At 41.6% G+C, this 12,785-nt stretch overlaps 1 protein-coding gene and 1 long non-coding RNA gene across 16 annotated transcripts in view; one reads left to right on the forward strand and one right to left on the reverse strand.

The window, feature by feature from the left end:
• The window catches only part of CASK (calcium/calmodulin dependent serine protein kinase), a 125,515-nt gene that overhangs the window by 68,379 nt on the left and 44,351 nt on the right, over positions 1–12,785 (forward strand). For all 13 annotated transcript variants that reach the window (XM_081858577.1, XM_081858581.1, XM_081858573.1 and 10 more), the window contains 5 exons: positions 229–331; positions 950–1,125; positions 3,008–3,130; positions 3,975–4,058; positions 5,874–5,973. In XM_081858577.1, coding sequence (XP_081714703.1) covers positions 229–331; positions 950–1,125; positions 3,008–3,130; positions 3,975–4,058; positions 5,874–5,973 — 586 coding nt within the window. The remainder of the gene's footprint in view (positions 1–228; positions 332–949; positions 1,126–3,007; positions 3,131–3,974; positions 4,059–5,873; positions 5,974–12,785) is intronic.
• On the reverse strand, positions 10,477–12,465 carry LOC309340119. 3 transcript variants are annotated; one of them, XR_014155811.1, is made up of 3 exons: positions 12,017–12,465; positions 11,267–11,406; positions 10,477–11,098 (listed from the first exon to the last, which is right to left on the reverse strand). It is a non-coding gene; the product is annotated as an uncharacterized lncRNA (long non-coding RNA). The 3 variants fall into 3 exon arrangements; XR_014155812.1 differs by having other exon boundaries at positions 11,873–12,465; XR_014155813.1 differs by lacking the exon at positions 12,017–12,465 and having other exon boundaries at positions 11,267–11,622.

Genomic DNA, 12,785 nt, shown 5'->3' on the forward strand with positions numbered 1-12,785 from the left:
TGACATTCTTTCTAGCCTTAATACCATTACCAAATGTGTGTTGTATTTTTGTGAATACCTAAAGCCTAGCTAACTCTGTTGAAGTCCTACACCAAGAATACTTTGCCATTTATATGGTGCTTGTGATTGTTGTAAAGACATAAGCCTATTTTCTGTTGTCATAATGTTTTGTTTATACAAAAATTTGTCTTTTAAAATTAAATATCAGAGGGGTTTTTGTCATTTCAGCCGCACTGTGTGCTACTTGCCTCAAAGGAAAATTCGGCACCTGTGAAACTTGGTGGTTTTGGTGTTGCTATTCAATTAGGGGAGTCGGGACTTGTTGCTGGAGGTAAGAAATGCAAGTGTTTCAAAAGAGGTGCTATGGAGCTCAAAATGGCTAATTAACATTTCAGGCACGAACTACCTAAAAACACTTTCACTTCTCATAGTTGTATGTGAGGGAGGGGTTTTTATGACAGTCAAAATGAAAGAGGATTCATGGTGAGAATGTTCCCTTCCTGAGAATTTTTTATTATTATCATCACCTTCCCACTTCCCCCAATGTCTTTTGACTGTCTTAACACCTTTTAAATAAACAATCCTTGAGCTACTTATTAGCCTTGCCATGAATCATGTATAATGGGGGGGGGGAGAGAAAAAAACCTTCTAGGCCTGCGTTTGAAGCCCCTCCTTAAAAGTTGCCAGTTTGCTATTCTGCTTCAATTAAAGCCAGGACGCCTGTGTTCATGTCATGTAACATTCAGTGGAGACAAAGCAAGGAGGAGGAGAGACAAAAGGGGTGCATTTACCAGGCCCCAGGCCACTGAGATCAGCCAGGCTTCTTGTGTCATGGGTGTTACTGCACTGGTAGAACTGTTACAGGCCGCCATGTCTTTTTCCAAGTAGAAGCTGCTCAGATCATAGCTCCATCTTCGAAAACTAAAGTCGTTTTTGTATTTTCCTCCAGGACGGGTAGGAACGCCTCATTTTATGGCCCCAGAAGTAGTAAAAAGAGAGCCATATGGAAAGCCTGTAGATGTGTGGGGATGTGGAGTGATCCTTTTTATTCTGCTCAGTGGTTGTTTGCCTTTTTATGGAACAAAGGAAAGATTATTTGAAGGCATTATCAAAGGAAAATACAAGGTACGTTATAGTAATTGCTTTTCTCAAGGAAAAGGAAGTCTGCATTTTTGTAAAATGTATTTTGATGCATTAAAATATCAAAAAAAAAAGCCTGGAGTTTGTCCACATATGAATGAATCTGTCTCCTGAACAGTTGTGCTCTGAGCACTGCGGAAGTACAGAACAACTAGAGGGGTAGTTCCCCTCTCCCAGCTCCAAGTTCAGGAAGGGGGCTGGGACTTGTCATGGGCATTCACTATGAAAGGACCTGTCACACTCATCATGGATACTTGCCACGAAAAGCACGGCAAGTGAGTTTGTAGACCCCTGACCTGTACAGTCTTCATCCCTAGTCATTTGTTGTTGCATTATTTCCCCTGATCCTGCTGGTAAGCACTGAAGTCTACAGTAGTGCTTCCCTTCCCCGTGGCACTGGAAGTGTTGTTGTTAGCCAGGTTAATGTGCCATAATTTTTAAAGAGCTCAAATAAATCCTCTTAATGTGTTCACTTTTTAAAAAGGTCATTGAAAATATTGAGCCTTCTTACAGTACTGTACCTCCTTTCTGATTTTATTAATTGGTTTGTATTTTTAGAGTTGCAATCATATATCATTTGGTAACAATGACAACACTTTTTACATAAAGTTGGTGGCATTAAATCACATAAATTAAAGCATATTAAAATCATTCTGTGGGTAAGCTGTCCTGTGTTTCCTTACTACTCAGTTCTTTTGTAGAAAACATCGAGGAGCTAGAAACCACATAGTTTCCAAATCACAGTGGTTTAACAATAAAGTCTAGTTTCAAGTTTACAGTTTCATTCAAAACTGACATTTGAAAACTCCTAGTACCTGTTTTCAAAGCCAAATACTAGGTTTTAGTTTATAGTTCATCAGCTGGGGAGTCTCTGCTCTTTTTAAAAAAGAGCAACAAAAACACTTTCTATAAAGTGATTCTGAACCATTTTTAAATATAATAAAAGCTGCACAAAGTTGGGTGTTTTCCATCTGTGGCTTGCTGAAACTTTCTTTACTTTGGAGGGAATTAAACCATCTTTAGTTAATTGTCCTTAGTTTGCAGGAGTATTGAGTGTGTATCTTATATTTCTGTGGCGGTGTATGTGTACACTTCAAACATGCACACACAGAAATCAGAAACCTGAACTTAGGTAACAGATTCCATTGGGAAAAAAGCTGAATTATGTAATATGTACATATTATTTGTATTGAACACATGCATACATACATTATTATTATTTATTTATTTATTTATTTATTAGAAACTAGCTAAATATTGCATGCAAATATGAGTAATGAAACCCTAATTGCTCTTTTCTTTTCTGGGGGGATACTTAACCTTTTCCCTACCCCTCACTTTTGCATACCAAATCCTGTTACTGCTGTTACTGTTTTCAGTGCATGAAGTTTCAAATACATAAAATATACTGTTGGAGTTCATGAAGGAGAGAAAGTGACATGGGTGGGTGGGTGATTTGTTAAATATCTTATACCCTAAATCACCACCACCTGAACTGTCTTTTATTACTTTTTTTTAATGCCCTTGAGAGAGTTTCTTTATATGCATTGTACATAGTGTTAAGTTAGGCCCTTGCTGCTGAGGTCTAAGATCGGTTATTCGGAAATAAATAGAGAAGTATTTTGCAATTACACTGTTTCAAAGTGTTCAACACTTTTAAATATTGGAGAATTCAATTGACTTGATCTGGTAGATTACTTGGTGAACTGTTTTAGTTCTTACAAATGTAGTTGTGCAGTAATCTGCACAAATGTTTTAACTTGGATTGACATTTCCAGCTTTTTAGCAATCTACAGCATGCTTCTGCAACTCTTGTTGTAAAGACCCCTGTTATGTGCCTTAGCTTAACTTACTGTTTTTGACCTAGATGAATCCAAGGCAATGGAGCCATATCTCTGAAAGTGCCAAAGATTTGGTACGACGTATGCTTATGCTGGACCCAGCTGAAAGAATAACTGTTTACGAGGCACTCAACCATCCTTGGCTGAAGGTAAGCAGTATAAATGGTGTAAAAGAACAGCAGCTCTCCAAATCTGTCAACGTTTATAAATCTTGGTAAGACTGTTGCTAACTCGTGTGAATTGATACCAAGCCCTCAGATGGCATAATAATAATATAATTAAACAAAACATTATAAAAATATTTGCGCACATTTAATATTTGAAGCCAAAAGAATAGAAAAAATTAAAATGTCAATGTTCTAAACACTGTAGAAAAATACACAAAATAAAAAGGGTTTACTTCCTGCCTAAAAATCATCAGGGATGCGACTAACCTTTTTTCATAAGGGAATCTGTAATTGTGGTCTTGCCACAGAGAAGGTTTGTCTCAAACTGTCAAAAGGCACCCAGGGATGGATTCTAAGAGGGTATTTTGTAATGTTCCAATATTTGTCAAAAATCTACAATACCACCCTTAATTATTCTCTTCTGTTTATCTGTAATTTCACATTCTTGTTCCTAACTTTATGGCAGCAGTGAAGAACCATTTTATTTCAGGGGCATTTAGGGTCCTCTGAGTTGCTACTCTGAGCTTGTGTTTTTCTGTTTATGGCTCCTTGGTTTTTTGTGTGTGTGTTTTGTCTAATGGTTGTTATTAAAGATTTTTCTAAATGATTATGAGCTATCTCAAGACACTTTGTGAGAGATAAATATATTTAGAGAGAGAGAGAGAGAGATTCCTGAGAACTGCCCTGGCTCAGATTGAAACTTACAAACATACATTTTTCAGGGGATTTTTGTTTGTTTTGAACATGTGTTTGAGTTAATAGCTTACTCTTACTGAAAACAGTTCTAAATGATATCAATTCATTGTTTCCAATATTTTATTTGTAGGAACGTGATCGCTATGCATACAAGATTCACCTTCCAGAAACTGTGGAACAGCTGAGGAAATTCAATGCAAGAAGGAAGTTAAAGGTAAAGAAAACAAGCAAACTACTTATATTAAAATATACCAAAATAACATTCAGGGTGATTGCCAATGTTAGTCATATCCATGCCAGACTTATATGTTACTCTGAATATGACTTAGCTGAAAATCACTCTCAGAATACTATTCTAGTTGTTGGCCTTAATGATATTTGGGGAGGGGGGGGTTGATTGTTGGGGGAATCTTCATGAAAAGAATGTGAATAGCCTCATAATTTGAATTATTTAAATTGGAATAAAACAATTAGGAACAATGAAATCCACATTGCCCAAGTACATGCAGTATTTGCAAGCTGACGTCACTAACTTGCATTTCAGCAGAGTGAAGCAGTAATAGGCCATTTACGCAGTCTCTGAGTGGGCAGCAGTTGCAGCCTGTTGCTGCAGGCCCTCAATGCCATGGAACCAAAGGCCTCTCCATTGTGTGGCCAGCTGCTGGGGAGTTCCCCCACCAGTTGCAAAGGAGGGTGGGATAACCCACCATCTCCTAGTTTTCGAATCAGCCAATCAGAGGGCCAGAGGGCCTGGCTATATAGGCCACTTGTGCCCAAGTTCAGGACTTCAGTCAGCTGAAGAACATATTACTACAGTGGTACCTCAGGTTACATACGCTTCAGGTTACAGACTCCACTAACCCAGAAATGGAGCTTCAGGTTAAGAACTTTGCTTCAGGATGAGAAAAGAAATCGTGCTCCGGCGGTGCAGCAGCAGCAGGAGGCCTCATTAGCTAAAGTGGTGCTTCAGGTTAAGAACAGTTTCAGCTTAAGAACGGACCTTACCTTCGGAACAAATTAAGTACTTACCGTATTTTTTGCCCTATAGGACGCACTTTCCCCCTCAAAAAAGGCTGAAGCCTGGAGAGTGAGAGGGGTTGGTGAGTACCGACCCCTCTCGCTCTCCAGGCTTCAGGAAGCTATCCGCAAGCCTTGCAAGCCCGGCGGGAGGTCCCGCAGGCTCGCAAAGCTTGCAGGCAGCAGCCTGCAGCCCAAAAGCTCAGGGGACAGCGGGGAGGCGGAGCACCGCCACCCCGCTATTCCCCGACCTGATCTGGAGGCTGGCGGGGGGGAGAAGCAAGCTTGCTTCTCTCCCTCCCCCCCGCCAGCCCCACAAGCTCGGGGGATAGCGGGGAGGCGGAGCGCCGCCACCCCGCTATTCCCCAACCTGGTCTGGAGGCTGGCGGAGGGGAGAAGCAAGCTTGCTTCTCCCCAGCGCCAGCCCTCAAGCTCCGGGGACAGCGGGGCAAGCCGCTGCCCCACGGAGGCTAGAGAGGCTGTCCCTGAAGGCAGAAGAGGGAGACGGAACGCTCTGTCTCCCTCTTCTAGCTTGGGGATGGCTGCGCAAACCTGGGGGGGGGGGATAAAAAATTTTCCCTTGATTTCCCCCCCAAAAAACTAGGTGCGTCCCATGGGCCGGTGCGTCCTATAGGGCAAAAAATACGGTAACCTGAGGTACCACTGTACTTGGAATTGTGCTACAGAGAATAAAGCTTAATGGTTACTCTGGTATTGCACAATCCTTTGTTTCAGTCATAAACACTTCACAGAAGTAAAAAACTTTAAACCAGTTTCCGATTCAACTGATTCACCCTAGAATGGCTATTAAAATATCCAGAGAGTTCGCTCTGCAAAGGTGTGTTGAATTCATAGGTGACCATTTGAATACACGTTACAAGCAAGTAACTATTTTTGCTAGTGCTAAATTTAGAATCCCCATTGGCCTTAAAATGATGGCTTTAGGATCTATAGTATTGGGGGGAACATTACTGATAGTGCACTTTGTGACTTTAGCTTTTTGTTTATTCAGGGTGCAGTACTAGCAGCAGTATCAAGCCACAAATTCAATTCTTTCTACGGTGATCCCCCTGAAGAACTGCCAGACTTCTCTGAAGACCCTACCTCCTCAGGTATTTCCATTTAAAAGAATATTACTCTAGTGACTTTCGGTCAGACGTATTCTAATTGTGGGTGGTATCCAACAAAGCACTTCTGCTAAAACCAGAATTTCCGCTTGCACAAGAGATATTTTCATTGGGTGTCAGACCACCACATGGGTGATTATCGCCACCTGGCCTTCAAAGCAGGAAATGTTCAGAGTGAAGCAGGATTGATGTAATAAGATTCCCAAGGAGCTGAACTCAGTAGTCTACCTGCCACAGCTTAAAAAAAATACATGTTTGAAGAATGTTAGAAACAGCAGAAGAGGTTCCTGCTTTTCTTCCTTAGAGATAAACTTCAGCTCAGACTAGGAAGTAGGAACATAGAAAGCAGCCTTAATTTATGTCAGACCATTAGGACATCTGGCTCAGTATTCCCTATACTGACCAAGAATGGCTTTCCAGGGTTTCAAACAGGAATCTTTATCAGCTGTCCATGGATATTCCAGGGCAGTGGTTTTCAACCAGTGTGCCATGGCACCCTGGGGTGCCTTGAATGATGGTCGGGGTGCCATGAGCAACACTGACCTCTGTCCCTTTCCTTCCTTCCCTCCCTTCCTCTGATGCCCTCTCATGTCTCTCCCTCCCAAAGGCCTGCACAGCTGTTTGTTGCAACAGCCCTGGCTACAAGCTCCGCATGTGAATGGTGCCTCTGGTGCTGGTCAGGGGGTGCTTCCCAGGCCTGTGGGACAGTGTGAGGAGGTACCTCTCTTTGGGGCATGGGGTGCAGCTCAGAGACCAGGGGTGGCAGCTGCTGCTGCCCAGAGGACTCCCAAGGAGAGGGAAGAGAAGAGGAGACTTGAGAGAACACTCCACAAGGGAACATGTTCGAAAAAGGATGAGAGGCTGCCAGCTCTGAAGGCAAGGGGTGACATAACTGGGCTTCTGAGCCCCACAGGGGTGCCACAGAAAGAATGCAGTTGGTCAAGGGAGCCATGGACCCAAAAAGGTTGAAAACCTTTGTTCCAGGGGTTAAACCTGGGGTTGGTTGTAGTATATACTCTGCCACTGAACTATGTTTCCCAATTCGTATTGGGAGCAAGAAATCTATCTCTGTCCCAAGTCCTCTAGCAAGTGCTCTGGCAGCCTGTTAGTTCAGTTAACTCAAGTAAAAGTGCTTTTGATAATGTATAAAGCTCTGAACAACTTGGGATTTGGGTATCTGAGAGAATTCCTCTACCAGCACCAACCTGTTGAGGCTTTGAGAACAGTGCCTGTGGTCCTGCTTTTTCTCCCTCATGTTAATGTTATTCACAGTGTGGGGACATAAGATAGGGTCTTCTCAGTGCTGGCACCCCAATTATGAAACACTTTCCCCCTATTAGCACAGACAGCTACTTCCTTGATGAGCTTCTGTCACCATTTAAAACTTGCTCAGGCTTATGGTGGACACAATTACCGTATTTTTCGCTCTATAAGACGCACCAGACCACAAGACGCACCTAGTTTTTGGAGGAGGAAAACAAGAAAAAAAATATTCTGAATCCCAGAAGCCAGAACAGCAAGAGGGATCGCTGCGCAGCGAAAGCAGCGATCCCTCTTGCTGTTCTGGCTTCTGAGATAGCTGCGCAACCTGCATTCGCTCCATAAGATGCACACACATTTCCCCATACTTTTTAGGAGGGAAAAAGTGAGTCTTATAGAGCAAAAAGTACGGTATCTGTTCTCATCTATGGATCTTTACATTTTAATGCTGTCTGATTCTGTAGGTTTTATGATAATTTGATATTGCAGGATGTCTCACTGTTTTTATTTCAGTTATTTATTTTAAAGTTTATTGTTTATATTGTATTATTGATTTTTTGTAAACCTCTTTGTGATCTTTTTCTGGATAAAAAGTGGTATGCAAGTACTTCAATTAATGAATAGTGGCTTGGGTGAGAGGTATTTTCAGTTATTTACACTGAAATTTGAAGAAGTTAAAAACAGCAAAAGTCTCTAACTTTGTTACTTCTATCATACTTCAGTAGAATTGAGGCAAATCTCTATCTTTGTCCCCAAGTCCTTTGCACCTACTAGCTGACTAATAATAATAATAATTTATTATTTATACCCCACCCACCTGGCTGGGTTTCCCCAGCCACTCTTTGAGGTGAGTAGTTGTGGCAAGGAAAAATAGAGGCCTCCTAGTAACCCAATCAGAACCAAATAACAAAAACAATTAGGAAGAGTAAAGGAACCTTTAAGGTGATGAAAAAGTAATCCTGAGATTGATGTAACAAATGCATCTCCAAATTGTTCAGAATATTCTTTCCTATTCAGTATATTGTAAGTGATTCCCAGTTTGTATGAATTTTCTTTTTCTCAAATAATATTTATAATTTGAACATAATTCAGTTAACTAATTTTACTGCATGCCATATCTTGATAAGTTGTTCTGTTACCAAAAGGGAGCACTTACTGATTACCCACCCACAAACACTATTAATGCATTGACATATTTCCCACTAGCTGTTATCTCTGATCTCTAAAATGTACTATAGTACACCGAAAGTCAGTCACAACTTTGTATAATATACATTTTCACTTCAAGATTTTTGCATTATGCACTATATTTTTCAAGAGCCATCTATTAAAGATTCAGGAAGGCTTTCTTTCTACTGGTTCCTCAATCTTAATAGAAGCAGTAGCCCACTTGCATAACTGCTCTGTCATATTTCCTGTTCTAAAACTTGCATGGTTCCTCTTATTTTCTGTACAGCATCAGCATGATTTCTCTTCCTCATTTGAAGATATCAGCATGTATTAAAGCAAAGGTTCATAGTTAGTTTACTTTGTCTCCGCATGCATCCTTGTGTCTTGAATAGGTCAGGTGGAAGAGTTATGAAACTGAAGATGCCTCCTTCTCACACTAGGTTGCAGGAATGTGTTGATGCTGTATAGCTCTACTAAGCTATATTGCTATGTGTAATGCCATCCTACTGTATTATTTTGTTTTTGTTTTTCCAGAGGCAGGAAGGAGGGGCTTGAATGGTTTTTTGACACTAACTTAACTGTTCTCACTGGAGAATCCTTCAGAGGGATTTGTACCTTATTATTTGAAATAAAATAATTCAATTTTTAAAAAGTGAATGTGGCATGAGATACAAGCTTATTAGTAAGAAACTTAAGAATCTTCAGTTAAGCTTTTATATTTAAATTTAACTGAAGTAGTGCTGTATGATCCTAAATCTGAGGGGAAAGGTGAAGAAGCATGATCTCTTGAGCTGCGAGCAATGTGCACTAAACCCTAATTCTCAGCCTTGGTCTTTTAACATTTATTTTGGGAACATAGTCTGCTTTACAAGTGTGTTGTACAGATTAGCAATGGTTTGAACACTTAAAAGCACTGTACAAATGCTGCTGGTTTCTGCAATAATATTAATTCTTCAATATCTTCAATATCATTCTTATAAAATTATGGAAATCAGCAGAAATGCAGGTTGTTTACTGGCAAAACTTTCAGAATGCAAATTTCAAATAGGATTCTTCTTTCCAAGGTAATATCAGTTGAATTTTCTGGAATGTGACAGTTCCGGTAAGGAAGAGTTATGGTGTGTAGGGCAGTGCTTTTTCGGGGGGGGGGATAGAGGGGTACACACACTCCTAAACATTTTGTGAATCTTTGTACATTTGCACATGTACTGTATCTATTTTTCCCAGTTTGAACTATAAAGTGGTGATTTTCTTGAGTCAAAATGAGAGTACACCTAAACATTTTTTAATGAAAAAAAGCACTCGTGTAGGGTATAAAGCAGTCTTCCCAAATCCCAGCAGCCCTGGTCAGCATGTGTAGTGGTTTCGGATACCAGGAGCTAAAAAGAAGTATTTTTAGATTACCTGTATTTATTGCTTTGCTTGTAATTATAAGAAATAATCTAAGACATGTTTGGTGTTTAGTGCTTGATACACTAAATTACCAAAATTATTTTAAAATTCTATAATTACAATCCTGCCTAAGCACTTCAACAAAAGTTTAGGATGGCATTCTGCTTGTTGTTAGATTAACAGAATGCCAGAGGAAAATTATATTTTGGTTTTAAAAGATGTCAGTTTGATAAGGTAGTAAGAAAGCAATACTCAAGATAAATAATGTAACAAAAAGAGAAACAGTCACAGCAATCCTGAGGTAGGATACACTGTGAAGTAACTTTAGATTATTTATTATGGATATTACATTTATTTATTTATTTATTTATTTATTTCCTTACTTACTTACTTACTTACTTAGTATACCACCCTTTATCCGAAGATTACCAATAACCCCCCTCCCATTAACACTTCTAAAAGGCTACAGAATCTTAATCAGCTAAAGCCCTGGTTACAGAGAAACATTTTTGCATGGCTCCTAAAAATATGTAATGAAGGTACCCGACAAGCCTCCTTGGAGAGAGCATTCCACAAACACAAATCCACCACATAAAAGGCCCATTCTCATGTTTCTACCCTCCAGATCTCTGGTGAAGGAGGCAAACAAAAAAAAGCCTCAGATGATGATTGCAGGGTCTGGGTCGGTTCATATGGGGAGAGGCAGTCCTTGAGGTATCGCGGTCCTGAACCTTTTAAGAGTTTATAGATCCACACCAGCACTTTGCTTACAGATAGCAAGAGTCCAGTTTTGCGACGTATCCCACCCCCGCACCCCCACCCCGATAATTATAGACCACGCTTCTTCAAATTATCCCAGGGCAGGTTACAAAAATATAACACACACATTACAATGAACAATTAAAATAAAAAAATCAGAAAACAACTAAATACCCTTCCCTTTACAAAAGTACATCTCCCTTAAAGCCCATAGAGTGTGAGCAAACTGGCTAGACTATTCAGGTAGACCAGATCACATACCGTATTTTTCGCTCTATAACACGCACCTGACCATAACACGCACATCGTTTTTAGAGGAGGAAAACAAGGGAAAAAACATTCTGAATGAAACAGTGGATGTATCATTTTTGTGCTTCATGCTGTGGCCACAGACATGTGATCTGATGGTGAATTTGGGGTGACCCAATGCAAAAATCCTGAGAATCCCTGTGGATCCATGCTTTGTAACCACATTTTTGCACCATTGCAGCCCTAGGCAACAGTGGCTGCGTGATTTTGGGGGGGCAGGCTGTAGCCATGGACATGCTATGTGCTCTGATGGTGAATTTGGGCTGACCCAATACAAAGATCCTGAGGATCCATGTGGATCCATGTTTTGTAACCATGTTTTTGCACCATTGCAGCCCCAGGCAACAGTGGGTGCGTGATTTGGGGGGGGCAGGCTGTAGCCATGGACATGCTATGTGATCTGATGGTGAATTTGGGCTGACCCAATGCAAAGATCCTGGGGATCCATGTGGATCCATGTTTTGTAACCACGTTTTTGCACCATTGCAGCCCCAGGCAACAGTGGGTGTGTGATTTTTGGGGGGCAGGCTGTAGCCATGGACATGCTATGTGATCTGATGGTGAATTTGGGCTGACCCAATGCAAAGATCCTGTGGATCCATGCTTTTTAACCACGTTTTTGCACCATTGCAGCCCCAGGCAACAGTGGGTGCGTGATTTTGGGGGGGCAGGCTGTAGCCATGGACATGCTATGTGCTCTCATGGTGAATTTGGGCTGACCCAATGCAAAGATCCTGAGGATCCATGTGGATCCATGCTGTTAAACCACATTTTTGCACCATTGCGGCCCCAGGCAACAGTGGGTGCGTGATTTTGGGGGGGCAGGCTGTAGCCATGGACATGCTATATGCTCTCATGGTGAATTTGGGCTGACCCAATGCAAAGATCTGGAGGATCCATGTGGATCCATGTTTTGTAACCACGTTTTTGCACCATTGCAGCCCCAGGCAACAGTGGGTGCGTGATTTTGGGGGGGCAGGCTGTGGCCATGGACATGCTATGTGATCTGATGGTGAATTTGGGCTGACCCAATGCAAAGATCCTGTGGATCCATGCTTTTTAACCACATTTTTGCACCATTGCAGCCCCAGGCAACAGTGGGTGCGTGATTTTTGGGGGGCAGGCTGTAGCCATGGACATGCTATGTGATCTGATGGTGAATTTGGGCTGACCCAATGCAAAGATCCTGAGGATCCATGTGGATCCATGCTTTTTAACCACATTTTAAGTGGGGAGGGAAGGAAAAACACAGAACGGACAAGGAGCACGAGAGGGGTGTGCAGAGAAGCAGCTGGCTAAGAATGCAGGAGAGGGGTATAACGGGAGGGAGGAAAGGAAGGCAAAAGTTTTCCCTCACCTACCCACCCAAGCCAGCCAGCTCGCGTGCGCGCTCTCTCTCTCTCTCCCTCCTGCATGTTTTCAGCAGCCGACATTCTGCTTTCCCCTCTGCTTGCCTGGAGGGGAGGGGCTTTCCCTGCTCTTTGTTCCGTTTGAGCAAACACAGCAAGGAAACAGAGGTGGGTGGGCAGTAAGACCCTGAGGCAGAATGCAGGAAAGCAGCCGCTTCCTCTTTTCAGATTTCCCTTCTCCGAGACGCGATTTTTGGCTGATTTTTTTTGCCTCCCCTCGCGCCATTTGGCTCCAATAACACGCACAGACATTTCCCCTTCCTTTTTAGGAGAAAAAATCTGCGTGTTATAGAAGGAAAAATACGGTAACCAAACCAACATCTGAGCTTGAACAAAAAAAGAACAGAGTTATTTAAACCAGAAAAATAAAACTGTCTTGAAAGGAAAATGGGGGGGCGGGGTTGGTTACAGAAAGAAATGGTCTAGGCAATCTCACTATTCTTTTTTTAAAAAAAACCCATATGATTGTCTTAACAGAACTCTCATCACTCAGGAGTT

The sequence above is a fragment of the Podarcis erhardii genome (genome assembly GCF_964252035.2).
Source record: "Podarcis erhardii genome assembly, chromosome: 4".
Lineage (NCBI taxonomy): Eukaryota > Metazoa > Chordata > Lepidosauria > Squamata > Lacertidae > Podarcis > Podarcis erhardii.